Below are 14,207 nucleotides of genomic sequence, written 5' to 3' on the forward strand. Positions count from 1 at the left end.
TTGAGGATTAGAAACATGAAAAACATACCAAAAAGCCTGTGAAAACATGAAATAATTTTACAAACTGAATAGCAAAAGATCTGTATATAAACCATTGACAACACTAAGGCTAATGTAGTAAACCTCTATGAAACCTTCATGAACTACATCCTCAGCAGAGGCTGACGTTGGCACCGTGCTTGGAGAGCGTGTTCACATGTAGTGGTTCATTATGTGCTTGTGTAACCTGAGCTTTGAGAGGTTATCATTTACATCAAGGTGTGAATGTTTGGCTGCAGTGACTGTGCAGTGTTTTATGTATGCATGTTGGTGCATACATGTCTGAGTTTGAGAAAGGCGTATACGCAGAGGTGTCCCGGTTCCAGCTATCTAGCTCCATGGACCAACATGTGCTCAGATGAAGGGAGGCAAGGTGCAAATATGGATGATGGATGGAAAAATGATCTATAAGTCACTAGTGAAACAGTTAGAGCCATGATGGACAGGTCGCTGGATAGATTAGATTATGACAGATGTTTGTGCGTCTGAATGCCAAGCCGGGCCGGATGAGGCCTTGTCAGCAGAGTGGTGGCAGGGACCGGGTGCTGGCCGGGCTGCACTTCATCCGGGATGGCGATGGAGGTGGCTGGGTGAGGTGAGGGGAGGAGGGGGATGGACGAAGGTGTCCACTCTGGTAATCTCTTCCGGTCCCAGAGCACTCTGAGCCATGAGGTTGCGATCGACCTCTGGGCCGACGTAACTGAGGTGGGCTGGAGGAGGAGGTGGGCATGCACTTGTACTGGGAGGGAGAGTGATGGGATGATGGATGGCAGGTGGGTGGAGAATAGAGCCCAGGTGCGGAGTAACGACTGGGTGATGGGTGGCGAACAGGTGAGGGGTGACGGCCAGGTGAAGAGTGCCTCGCGGATAAGGGTTCATGGTGACTGTGTGGGTGGTCCTTGGTGTGTTTGGGCGACTTAGGCACCTTAGGCGACTTGGGTGTCTTAGGTGTTTTGGGCGATTTGGGTATGGGATGAGAAGAGGAGTAAGAGTTGGTGCTGTGAGGGGGCGGGGCTTTGCTGGGAGAGGCAGAGTCTCCATTGTTGGCAACCTTGTAGAGGAAGACGTCATACTGAAGGGGCGGGCTGGTCTCCGCGTGGAGCTTGGCGTCTTTGGGAAGGAGCACTTCCAGACCAATAGTGACTCCATCCTGATGTGGAAATATGTCAAGTAGAGAAGGATGCAACAATGTGGGGACAGTCACAGAGGCAAACGTTATGAAATAAAATCATACAAAAATGTAGGCATGGATGAATTATGAGACAATGGACCCCTGGACACAGACACAGTATCTGACATCTGCAACACCTGATTTGTTTGCCACTTGTTTGCAGTGGAAACAATACTGTCATGTTGCCTGTTTCCACATCCAGTAAATACAGAGCAACATTTCATTTGTTTGGAGTCATGTTTGTGACCACTTAATGAATGTAGGTCCAATATTCACTCTCCTGTTAGCTCTGTTTCTGGTCCCCACCATCCTCTGAGGGACACAGTTGGCTCTTCAGCAGCTAAATACTCCACTGTGTTCCACCGGCTCCTCGCTGACTCTGTCTGTTGGCTGTTGAGCATGCAGTAGTTTTTTGTGAAAAAGAGCTGCCTGCTGCACCCCACAACATTATTGTGAGAATGAACGACAACTATAAACCTGCTGACAGGTGTTAAATATAGACTATAGTTGACCAATCAATTCTGAGCCACGAAGGAGACCGAGAACTGCTATATTTTTTAAAAATATTTTTTTGGCCTTTTCTGGCTTTATTGACAGGACAGCTGAAGAGTGTGACAGGAAACAGGGTAAGAGAGGGGGAGTGACACGCAGCAAAGGGACCCGGGCCGGGAGTCAAACCCAGGTCCGCTGCAGAGCCTCGGCACATGGGTCGCTCACGCCACCAACTGAATTAAGTGGCACCCCAGAGAGCTGATATTTGGATCCAATTAATATGTGCAGTATATATATCTATATACACATGTCTGTGACTTTCCAAATAGACAAATAACAACAGTAAACCACTTGGGTCTGTGCCCAGTTGGTCCATTCCGTAATCCATCATGGATACAGGACAGAAGACAAGTGCAGGGGATTAGCTTTACATGAGAGAAATAAAACAGGAACACCTGATTAATCAAGAACATCAAAATCAAATTATAGGCATATGTAATGAGTGAAATGGGTTGTGAGGCCGTGAAGTAATGGAAAATGTGAGTGTCAGTTTGAGGGTGGAGTTGGATTTGTGCAGCAAAACCAATATTGCCTTGTAAAAAGAAAAAACAGACAAAGGAATACAAGAGGGCCTCAGAGGGGACATTCAAACATCCCTGTCTGTCTCATATTAATAAAGACAGGTGAGGCAGAGACTCAAAGTTGAAATTAAAATAGAGTTACTCTTCTGGTCATGCTGGGGAGCTGTCCACGGTGCTGAGTGGGCACACGGTCACCTGTTAGTGCTGTGTGATCTGTGAGCAGCCTACTGTAGCACTAAAGCAGGGTCAGCCATGCATTCAGTTAGCATTAGCATGGGAGCAGCTGGGCAGTAGTTAGCTTCATCACCAACAGACATGCAGACAGACAGAGAGAGAGAGAGGGAGACAGAGGGGGAGAGACAGAGACAGAGAGAGAAAAACAGACAGAGAGATGCTGGAGGGAATGTAGAGCTCATAGCAACACACGGGGACAAGCTGGATAAAATTAAAAAGATTTATTCCAATAACTGTGAACTATAATCCTCCATGTATACCCAAAAAAGTACAAAAGAACCTCAAGTACATTAAAGTATTATAAATCACATTGAAAACCAAGACACAGCGTGTGTAATATATGTATATAGATTCAAATATCAATTCCAAGCAATTACTTTGACCTCATGTAATCTAGACATATCCACTTATTAGCATTGTCGAACATGAATATTTCGCAAATACAGATTCACTTGATTTTCCACTTACTTCTGTTGCAAATATTACGTTTTCAGACACTTTTCGTTGATAACACCAATGCATGCGGTGAGAGAGAGAGACAGTAAGGCGGGGCAGGCAGAGGTGGGGGGGGGGAGGAGACAATGAAGGAGCGACAGTTCATTGGCCAGAGACCAAGGCAGGGCATCAGTAGAGAGGAGAGTCAGTCATTAGTCGGTCCAAGCCAGAAATTTTAGTCCAGCGTAAGAAGGATGTAGGAAAGAAGGAGGCAGCGGCGCCACTACATGATCAGCATCGGCATGGCAGCCTTGTAAACAGGACTGTTGTGCTTCTCAAGTTGTATCCTTTAACTCATATTGTGCTTACTTTTTGATATTAGGCCTGATTGGACTTACACAGTATGCACTTTGCTGTAAACAATGTTAGCCTTTAACCATTTGCTGTTGTTTGTGTGCGTGATCAAATATCTTGGTGTGATTCTCCAGCAGCACACATGGACAGATGTTGGTATTATACCAGGTTGTTCTAGAGCATGTTTACCTCAGCGCTCTCCTCGGTGTGGTTAGGGGCGTGGCCTTGGTCGTGGACGACAGAGGTTGGACGGTTGTTCTCGTGTTTGGGGGAGTGAGAGTTGAGGATGTTCATTGAGCCCTCCTCCTTCGGTTGAGGGGACTTTACCGGGTCCTCCTGCTTCTGAGGCTCATCCTGTGGAGAGAGGTTGTGACTTTTACTGGATTACTTTATTTATAAAGAGGAGAAAAATGACCAAATAGATAAATACAAAGCAGAAGAAGAATAACCATGCACAAGATTGTAATATTAATTACTATCTAGAGGCAACATTCATACTGCAGGTTTATCAGTCAGTGTGATTGAGCTGTCACTCATCCCATTCAGCATACGCTCTTAATGAGCTGTTCTTCTCAGAGACATTTGGGTGTTTTCCAGTGTACTGTGTACTAGTATTGTCGCACTGTGATGTCCACCATGATCACCACCAATTCAATATGTGTATTTGGGTTCTGTCCCCTAATAAACAGACGTGGAGATGATGGTAATGTCCTTGAAAATAGTTTATATTTAAACTGAAGTCATAAAAGCAACACACACGCACACACACACACACACACACACACACACACACACACACACTGCTTTGTGGTGTTGGAATGTTGTCTGATGTTATTTTAGAATTCAATGTGCATCAAATGTGCATATTAGGCCATTGTAAGGCAGCATTTCTTGACAGTTCATGTAGTCATTAAAGAGGAAAACCTACTAATTGTGCTTCAGCAAAACATGCACGGAATAAAGGGACTGCATGAACTTCTGTGGCACCTCCACCTGGCTGGCTGGCTACTGCAGGTGTAATGGACGAAGCACACAGGATTCTGCACCCTCCCCAGATAATACGGGAACAACATATGACAAGAACATTGCAGGGGCTTTGGTCACATTTGACTGGTTAGAAGTGAATTTCAGCTAAAAGCTGAACCAAACAAGTAAACGAAAAATGTATTTAAATGTTAAGGACAATCTGTCTTCAACTGTATGGACTGATACTGCACCTCTAATCATCCCTCACTATTTAAAAAAATAGCAATAGCGGACCTCTGACATTTAAAAACTGCACTGCAGACCGTGTGTCTGCAGAAGCTTTTTAGCCTCCAGACCTGACATTTAGAGACGCTCATCTATAACCACTGTACTGAAATGCCAGCAGAGCCCTGAGAGTGCTGGTTTATATTAGAAAGAGCATTTCACAATCTGTTCACTTGATCTAGCCCTGCCCAGTATGGGAAATGGTGTGAAAATGAATATATGGTTTTGATAATCTATGAGGGCAGCCTGTGTTTTGCTGAGTGCATTTCCATCAAATGCCGTAAATGCGTGCTCTCATGTCCGAGAGCGTTTGTGTCATTGTGCCAGTTTGTAAATGTTCAGGCCATCGATTGATTGGCTTGTCACAGACATGTGAAGGTCATCGGCACAGCAGGCAGGAAGTAGGACACCATCGATTAGTCACTCTGGCTACCGCTGGTCAAAACTCACTAAACGGCCTTTCACATCATAAACAACAAGTTCAAAAAGCCTATTTGTTCTGTCGATCACATAGATGTTATACGCTGTCCTGGTCTCTGTGTAGTGTACAGCTGCTTCTAAAAACAAGATTCCTCACTGCTGAGATTAAAATTGTAACCATGCGTCAGTGGCCCTAAATACTGTGTTGGCTCAGTAACCCAGTAAACGAGTATGATTGATGAATACTAAACAGGGGCACACATAAATCTGCCTGCAAACACACACACACACACACACACACGGATAGAAATGAATGGACACAGTCATATCAATGGACACACACACACACACACATGCTGTTACAGAATGACTTCACAGAAGCGCTACATGCACAACCGCTGGAAGAGAACAGGGTAGAAAAGGGGAAACCCTGCTGCACAGGGACCCTAAAATGGCCGCCTGAGCTTTATGGGTGCAAGAGCAAAGCGAGCACTGAGAACAAAATGGAGGCCTTGTTTCCTCATTGAGCTTGTCAGGAAGCTGCAGAGGCACAGGTAACAGTAGCGAATGTGGGAACTTGCTTTCTTCACAAAGTGGTGACTACGTAACACCTCTGAACCGCTGGCTGCAGTCGGCTTTGCAGGAGGCAATTAATCATTTCAACTACAACGCACATGGTGCACAGCCTCACACAAGATCAGATGCAGGGGGGAGTTTGTGGAAGTGAGGTTTGCAGTGAAAAGGAGAGCCAGAATCTGGTGTCTAGCAGTTGCACAGTGTTCAAGTTCAAAGCAAAGGTGGGAAGGGAAACTGCTGCAGGCAACGTGGACGTTTCCGCTCTGCTTACCTGGAAGTGGTTATAAGGGTTTCTGGGTTTATATTCCCATGTGTAGCTGGTTGATGGTGGCCTCTGAGGGGATCGGTGAGTGTGAGAATCATTAAGGGCACACATGTACTGTACATTCACAACTCTAGGTGGAAATCCCAATGAGAAGTTATTGATTTAACAGGGCAGCAAGGTGAGTAAGACGTGTGCATAACACTCAGATAGACGAGCATGCGTATAGACGGGAGGAAAAAAAAATCTAATCAAGCTAGTGGAGAGAAAACATGGGAGAGGACAAGAACAAAGAGGACTGTAGGAAATAGATGAAGTGGGAGGAATCTCAGATGCAGATAAATAGAGGATGAATGAATGTTGAATGGAATGAGAGAAAAAGGAGAGTAAACATGAGGAGAGTTGGGCGTACCTGACAGATAATGTTGTCATAGTACGCCAGGTTGTGAGTGTGAGCTTGGGGAGCGGGCGGAGGGGTGTCGCACAGTTTCCTTACGTTTGGCTGCGAGCCGTCGGCTGTTGTGGAAACCGAGAGGCCGTCCGTCTGCGGCTCGCTGCTCTGTGGGCGGTACTTACTGCAGGAGAGCAAACACAGAGAGACAGAGAGATCTGTGTGATAAATATTTGCAGTCTTTTTTTTCTTTCAAGCGATCTGTGCATTTGTATCTCTCCGGGTCCACAGTTTCTGCTCCGCTCTGCACAGTGTGAAACTGGGGTCATAATATGTGGCAGACACACACATCACACAGGAAAATGTATCATCGCAGTCTCAGAACGTGAATAATTCAGTGGATACTAAAGGAAATGGACAAATTCACACGGCGGCCACTTTCCCATGAAATCCTGATCAGCGTGGGAAGCTCAAACGTCTCTAAATTGAAAGTCACATAAACGTAGGGCGTCTAACACATTGTTAGCATGTCACAGCTACCTGATTAATCGCTAACTGGAAAGATTAAAGATAGTAAAACCTTAGAGGGAAACTGGGCATTAGATCAAGGTAAAACAACATTTTTCAAAATCTTAGACATCTTTCTACCTTGAACTAATGTCCAGTTAGCCTGTTAGCATCCATTAGACAACAGCCAACGTTAGCCAGTTAGTCCAGTTCTTCCAAAGTTACCTGGGGATAGTGACCGGAGAAAACAATGCCTCTTCCTTTATTGGTTGTGCAGTGGCAGATATGTTTCCTTTGTGCCTGGTGGCACAGAGTAGCATGCATGACAGTGCCAAAACGATCTGTACATGTGTGGTGGCATCTTTGTTTCACAGCCATTCCACAGTGTTGCTAACGTTAGTTAATGGGTTGTGTTGATTGGAGCCCCTCAGATTTTCACCGTCAACCTCCAGTAGCTGAGGGAAGCAGCGAAGGTTGCAGTTTGTCAGATTTCCTGCAGTTATGTGATAACCTTGAACCCAACATGATGGAGCATTTTAGCTCCACGGTGAGTGTGACATCAGAGGAAAATGACTTTGGTTTATTGGATCCACTTCAAAATCTACGCTCACAAATGTGATTGGATGGATTTTTCTCACCGTTCACTGCTTGTTCACACCTGTCTTCATCTCAGTTCAGGTGAACTCTCCCCTCTCCTCACTCTCTCTCTCTTGCTGTTCCTCTGCTCTCTCTATCATCACTTGTTAAGTCCTCCTTGAATTAGACTGTCACAGATATAGTCCCAGCTCACCAGCCTCTCTCAGCACACGTAGTCGAACTCACAATGCATATTTTTACACTCCCACCTCCCCGTCTCTCTCTCTCTCTCTCTCTCTCTCTCTCTCTCTCTCTCTCTCTCTCTCTCACACACACACACACACGCACGCACGCACACACACGCAGACACACACACACACCTGCGTTTGCGAAGGCGTTTGTTCTCATTCTTGAGGCGGTGCAGCCTCTTGGCAAAGAATACGATGATCATGAAGAGGAGGATGAACACCATGGAGGCCACACCCACCACCACGCACATCACCTGGAACTCTGTGACCGCCCAATCGCAGCGCATGCCTTTGTTCCAGATGTAGTCTTGCACATTGCACCTGGATGAAAAAGCAACACAAAGAGGCAAATATTGGCCTTCATGATCGATGTAACACATTGATGTTTTGTGGTTGAAAAAACAGCAGACATCAACACTCCTCTCTCCTGACCTGCTGTATAAAACAGCCAAGAGGTTCTTTATGTTTGTACTGCACGGCTGTTTACCACACATACACCCTCGGACAGTGAGCCAGAGCAGAGTGTAAAGTGGTACTCAGTGCTGATGACATGATGTCCCGAGGTCCGTCCAGCAAAGCAGGGATTGGGCCAGCAGCCCAGCCCTTAATAAGATCAAAGGATCAGGGCACGTGTGTATGTGTGTGTGTGTGTGTGTGTGTGTGTGTGTGTGTGTGTGTCTTTTCCATATTCCTGCCTTTGTTTGTTCAATCACATGAAGGTGTTTGAACGTGTTTTTGAAGTGAGCGTGGCATTAAGGGAGAGTGTGTGTGTGTGTGTGTGCGTGTGTGTGTGTGTGTGTGTGTGTGTTAGACCTCAGCAGGTATGGAGATGAGCAACAGTTCAACAGGACAGGACAGATGGTGTATGTGTCTGTTACTGTGTCCCTCCCTGACCTTAGTGTATTATCATTGTGTCTGTGTGTGTCAACATCGGCCAATGAGCACACAAACACACTCTGTACACCCGCCCCCAAAACTGAGCTAATCCTCTGGTGACCCTGCTGCGATCTTGACGAACTCTCGTGGCACATAAAGCCAACCTTATATGTGCCTATCTCTGTTCTCAGTACACTTGTCTGAAGTGTCCTAAATCTTCTCCTTTGTGATGGAGAGGAACATATTGCAACAAATTAAACACACACACAAACACACACACACACACACACACACACAAACACCCCTGCTGGCAGTGTACTAGTTTAACTCTAAAAAGTCAATGCCTGCTTCTAGATGCTGCTAAATGTGATGAAAAAAAGGAAGACTGTAGTCCTCCGTACAGTTTACCCATGGACAACAAACCAGCCGGTGTGGTTTGACTGTAAACAGGACTGTAGACGCTCCTCACCTGCAGAAGGCTCCCATGCCTGCCACCACAGTGCACACTCCTCCATTGAAGCAGAAATTGGGTTCAATGTCACATTGAGACACACAAACCCCTGGTCCAGAGCGCACGAAGCCCAGCCTGCAGCCGTCAGCCCCCATGGCACCACCTAAGCCGAACCCATCACCCTTCTCCAGCCCTGGCACGGGAGGCGCTGATATGGAAGGCCCGCTATCTGCTTTAGGCCTCACGTTGTCAGGAACAGCAGGTGAGCCTGCCAGGAGTGGATTCTCATCCTCCATGTCGGCCGGGGGTGAAGGGCTAGGCTCTGGTTCTGGGGTCGCATCTAATGCCGAGAGATCGTCATCGGGGGACAGGTAGTCGTAAAAGTCTGAGAGTGTCCAAGCAGTAGGGTCTCCCCCTTTTTGCTTCTGGGGTTTGGGAACTTTGGACAAATCTAGAGCGTTATCAGAGGGCACAGTATCTGGCGCAGGGCTGTGAAACTCCACGGTGATGACTTCATCAGATAAGGGGTTTCCTGGTTGGTCTGGACCCGCCCCTCCGGCAGTGAGCTCCTCCCCCACTGGTGGGTCCTCTTCTATGAAGTCAAGGTGAGCATGTTTATGAGAGTGGTGATGTTTGGTGGAAGTTAGAGGCAGTTTAGCCCCGAGCCCCGCTCCGATCAGGTGCTCCCTCTCTGCCGAGTCGTCGCTGAGCACCATCCTAGTGTTCAAGGCCTCCTTGTTGACAGACGACTGGTTGTGGTGATGATGGCGCCTGGTCAATGAATGCCTCCCTGTCAGTCAGACACAAAGATGCATTAAAAAGCAATCCAGCTGTCAAGTATACACTTCCATAAAGTTTAGTGTTGGGATGTAACAAGAGTCGGTCATGACCAGAGGCTTCCCAGAATTCAAGTTGATTGTGTTTTTTTAATCAGACCTGTGATGTGTGTCAAAGGTCCAGTTTGTAGAATTTAGGGGGATTTAGGGAAATCATTGCCAGACAAGAAATACAGTTTTCATGACTAAGTTTGAAACTTGGCAAGAAATGTTGAATTCATGTTCAACAGACTCTGGTGACATCACCAGGGTTCTTGAAGCTCCTTCAGAACCACTAAAGACATCACAGAGCTGTGTTCACAGGCTGAGTAGTACTGAATGACAGGTGAATGGACTCGATGTGTAACAAACTGAGGTATTGTCTTGTCTTTGATCTACTGATCTTGTCTAAATGTAGATGGCAATATTACAACAAAAGTCTTGCATTTTGTTTTAGATTGAGCTGGTCCCATGGTACTGACTCGGTTTGGATAAAGATTGTGGCCCAAGGACGGGGCAAGAATAATTTGGATGGTTCCCTACAGTATTCTGCAGAGATGCCTTAAGACGGTACCATGCAGACAACACTGTTACATCAACATATCATTCACAGCTGAATTTGACAAAGACAATATCATTTGAATAATAATGAATAAATGAAACCCTGCTGTGGTTCATTAAAGGGCTAAGTGATTCATTGTCAAAGAAATCAGAACAAGAGCTAAAGACTGCCGTGTAATCAGACTGTGGCATTGTGGGATTAGGTACATTGAGTGATTGACTAATGTGCTCTGTTGACCGAGACGGGTTGAGGATTAGATAAGGATTAGAGCTATAGGTTAGAGGCTGACTGGTCAGGAACTTTTTTTGCACTTGGCCATCTGCAGAGAAAGAGGATGAGAGACACAGACAGAGAAAGAACAAGAGAGAGGACAGAAGCTCCTCAAACCTATTAACATGCAGCAGTCATTACAACTCACACTGTGCAGCCAGACATTCGTCAAACCCACAGAGCGCTTTCATTCAAGTGGAGAGGACAAAGCTTCCCAAAATAGTAGCCAACAAGAGAGTTGTATCATTGAAAGCAAAATATCAAACTGTATATTTAAGGGGAACCCCAGAAAGAAAGAAAGAAAGAAAGAAAGAAAGAAGATGCTGCTGTTGCACAAAGAAGGAACAGTTTTTATGCACAGAGGTTATTTTCCCACAGTTGACAGAATTTGGAGAGCACACGTCTTCACACTTTTCCACTGGCCTGGTGCGTCTGCACGGACAGCCAACCTCCACCGAACACTTGGCTGGACGGCTGCTCTCCCACTGCCACCCTGAAATCAGCGTGTCCAATGAGATCACTGCTTTCAATGTCTGGCACTTCATTCAGAGCTAATGCTAATGCTAAAACCATCTGAACGTGCCTCAAGTCACGAAGACTAATAGTGGCTGAGAAACCATGAGATTCACCTCACACACACACACACACACACACACACACACACACACACACACACACACACACACACTGCAGTTGCCATGGTGAGATGTAAAGAGGTGCCATGTTGAAAGGAGGAGTGGAGCGAAGGAGTTGCAGTGGAAACAGAGGATCCAGTGTTCGCTCTCTCTCGCTTTGTTTCTCGATCAATCAGCCAGCCAGTCAGTCAGTGTTGATATGCCAACTCCATCTCTGGGAAAACTGAGGTGGGATGAACTCGGACGCTTCACAGTTTGTGAAAGACATAGACAGGCTCCACCAGTGTAAACTGATTACAGCTGATTTCAATTTCATTTAAAGGTTCAATCTGCCAATTTGTTCCCTGTCAAGACTTAGATGCAGCTTCCTGTTCACAGCTGGCAGCCTTACGGCGATTATGAGAGCAAAAGGGAACATGAAGAGATTACAAGAGCGAGACAGGCAGATTGAAAGCACAAGCCCCTGCTTAGCAATTTGATTTGCGTCTCTGAAATGATTTGTGCTTTTAACTGCTGATCAGCTCTTCACCTCTGGACTCACGCTGAGCACGTCACCATGGTGACACGTCCTACCTGAGACCACTGTGATTGGCTGCAGTGTGAATTATGGGAAGGCGCCCGGTACAACTAGTCCTCCTCTGTAACTATCAACAACCACTTAATACACAGAGTGTGTGTGTGTGTGTGTGTGTGTGTGTGTCAGCGAGATGCTGATGATCTGATGTATTGTGACATATCATGAGCTCTGTGGGCTTTGGGGCAGATGGAGCTCACAGTGTGAGCTCAGTGAGACACAGCCGAGCTCTGAGAGTCTGGATCTGACCCATACTGCTTGACATGGTTATCAAGGATAAGCTGTGTTTCTGTATGTTTGTGTGTGCATGGAGTCACTTATTGGCTGTTCATAGAGCTCTAGAGTAGATTAAAGCAAATTTTGAATCAAAATATTACTTGACTTGACCATCAGGCACTCTGAAGACGTGTACTACAGAAAAAGCTGATGAGTGGTGAGATCGTGAGGCCTTTTGAAGCCACCGTCTCGGTTCTGTTGAGCCGACATGTAAAAATATCATGAGAGCGTTGAGCTGATTGGACCTGACTGAGAACCAGAGGACATTTGCCATGGTAGCCCCGCCCTGACATATACCTGCTTCATCTTTATCCTCTAAATGACTCTAAAGTCTAAATGGGACCATAATCTACAAGATGAACAACATGCTGTACTGAGAAAGACTAGAAACAAGCCATTGAGCCTGTCATCACTATCAGTTTACTGATCATTCAAATGAGAAGTAGGGTCATTTTCTCATAAGCTTACATAGAATAGGACTTCCCTTTGAAACCAGTGGAGCGGTTCCTGCTTAGCTCTCCAGAGGAACGTTTAAGGAGCGTGGTGTGTTCCACTGTGAGGTTCCTGTGTGTGTTGTCTGTTGTTAGAGGGATGATCTCACTCTCTTCCTGTTCTCCTGTGAGAGACAGTGAACTGAAGATCTATACATCAGTCAACACATATCGAACACCACGTCACACGAGTGTGAGAGACGTGACACTGGCGTGTATTGACGGTCAATATGTCACAGTGTTAACGCCTGTTAAGCGTGGGGGGGGGTGGGTGGTGCACGGTGACAGCAGCGCGTGCCCACGTCAACCCCGGCGACCCTCTGCGTGCACGAGCCACCCTGTTGCTGGGCAGCGGCGGTGCAGCCTCCTGCACATCCTGCACGATGTACATCTCTCAGCTGGTGGCCGACAGACCGACAGACAGGCAGGCAGACAGAGACATGTCTCCACACCGCTGGTCTCTAGGGACGGTCTGTGAGCGAGAGGCCGGAGGGGGGAGCGGTGCTGCGGGCCCGGTTGTTTCGGGCTTCCTGGGCACGTCTGGAGGAATTCGCTCCCCTACGCGCAGTGAATGGGCCTCCTGTAGCCGGGCCACGGTGCACCTAATCCCGCCCTTCTCTGGGCCACGCACCGCCGCAGCGGGTTGCAGCTGCGGTACTGGACTGTGTAATATCTGTGATCATCCACAGGCCCGTCTCTCGGTCCGGTACCAGAGCTCAGAACATTCATCAAGTCAGCCACGTCTGCAGCTATTGAACAGTTCCAGAAGGGAGAGGATGAGACCGATGGGTCCAAGAGTGATCAGTGATCAATACAGACACACAGCATGTCAGATCAGACCACTGGGCTCACCAGTACAGCCCGATCGATCGATCGATCGATCGATTGATTGATTGATTGACAGAGTACTTCGTGAAATGCTGTATTTAAAATGAGCCCGGTGACATATAACATATATTACTACCATGTTTAAAGCACGCAGCGCTCAGCAGGTGTTTCAGATTGTGTCCACGTTTTAAACGTCGCACATCTGTATTTGTCATTTTCCGTTTCATGTCAACGCAGGTGTGATTTTTATTCACGCACATGCACACTGACACACGCACACAGGGTGGGACTCTGGTGGACTCACCGTGAGCAGACAGGGGCGTGATGACCATGGAGATGGTCAGCAGCACCTGCCAGGTCCCCAAACGACTGTCACCGCGCGCCATACCGCAGACGGTCCTCTGGCTCTCTGGTGCAGACTGTGATCCCGCTCCTCGTCGTGCCGGTTCCGTCTGATCGTGGTGCTGATCGATAATCCTGATAAACTGATCCTCCAAAGTTCAGATGTTGCGTGATGGCTCCATGTCGCCGTTACCTCCCAACGCTTCGCTCTCTCTCACACGACAGTCAGTGTGTGTGTGTGAACCGTTTAGCGGCTCGTGTTCGGTTCCATTGTACCGAGCGGGTGCCCTCTCCTCCACACCTTTAGCGCGCGCGCTTTGGGGTCCAGCAGGAGCACCGCGAGGAGCTGTAGTAGTAATGCGCGTGACCGGCGGAAGGTCTGCAGACGAGATTTTAATGAGCCGGGTTGAGCTGCTGCCTGCCGTCCGTTAAGCCTTCGCTTTGGCTACATACACGCTGAGCGGCAAAGCAAAGCACGGCTACGTCGCGCGCGCACTGTGCGCTAGGGTGTGAGTGTGCCAGCACACACACATACACACACACACACACG

The 14,207-nt window shown here is 47.3% G+C and overlaps 1 protein-coding gene across 2 annotated transcripts; it reads right to left on the reverse strand.

Annotated features, from left to right (window-relative positions):
• Window positions 1-14,207, reverse strand: cspg5b (chondroitin sulfate proteoglycan 5b). 2 transcript variants are annotated; one of them, XM_037090264.1, is made up of 6 exons: window positions 13,620-14,207; window positions 8,883-9,654; window positions 7,670-7,858; window positions 6,312-6,390; window positions 3,496-3,660; window positions 1-1,189 (listed from the first exon to the last, which is right to left on the reverse strand). In XM_037090264.1, exons 1-6 carry the CDS (start codon window positions 13,699-13,701, stop codon window positions 557-559), a joined length of 1,920 nt encoding a protein of 639 aa, XP_036946159.1. In that variant the 5' UTR covers window positions 13,702-14,207; the 3' UTR covers window positions 1-556. The 2 variants fall into 2 exon arrangements, with proteins under 2 accessions (XP_036946159.1, XP_036946149.1); XM_037090254.1 differs by having other exon boundaries at window positions 6,228-6,390; window positions 13,620-14,206.

This window comes from Acanthopagrus latus, chromosome 3 (genome assembly GCF_904848185.1).
Source record: "Acanthopagrus latus isolate v.2019 chromosome 3, fAcaLat1.1, whole genome shotgun sequence".
Classification (NCBI taxonomy): Eukaryota; Metazoa; Chordata; class Actinopteri; order Spariformes; family Sparidae; genus Acanthopagrus; species Acanthopagrus latus.

Excerpts from the sequence above, each read along its gene's own strand:
- cspg5b (XM_037090254.1), bottom strand. The coding sequence starts at position 13,701 with ATGGCGCGCGGTGACAGTCGTTTGGGGACCTGGCAGGTGCTGCTGACC. Across the intron at positions 7,859-8,882 it reads GGCATGGGAGCCTTCTGCAG|GTGCAATGTGCAAGACTACA; the intron begins GTGAGGAGCGTC and ends TTTTTCATCCAG. Across the intron at positions 1,190-3,495 it reads ACACCGAGGAGAGCGCTGAG|GATGGAGTCACTATTGGTCT; the intron begins GTAAACATGCTC and ends TTTCCACATCAG.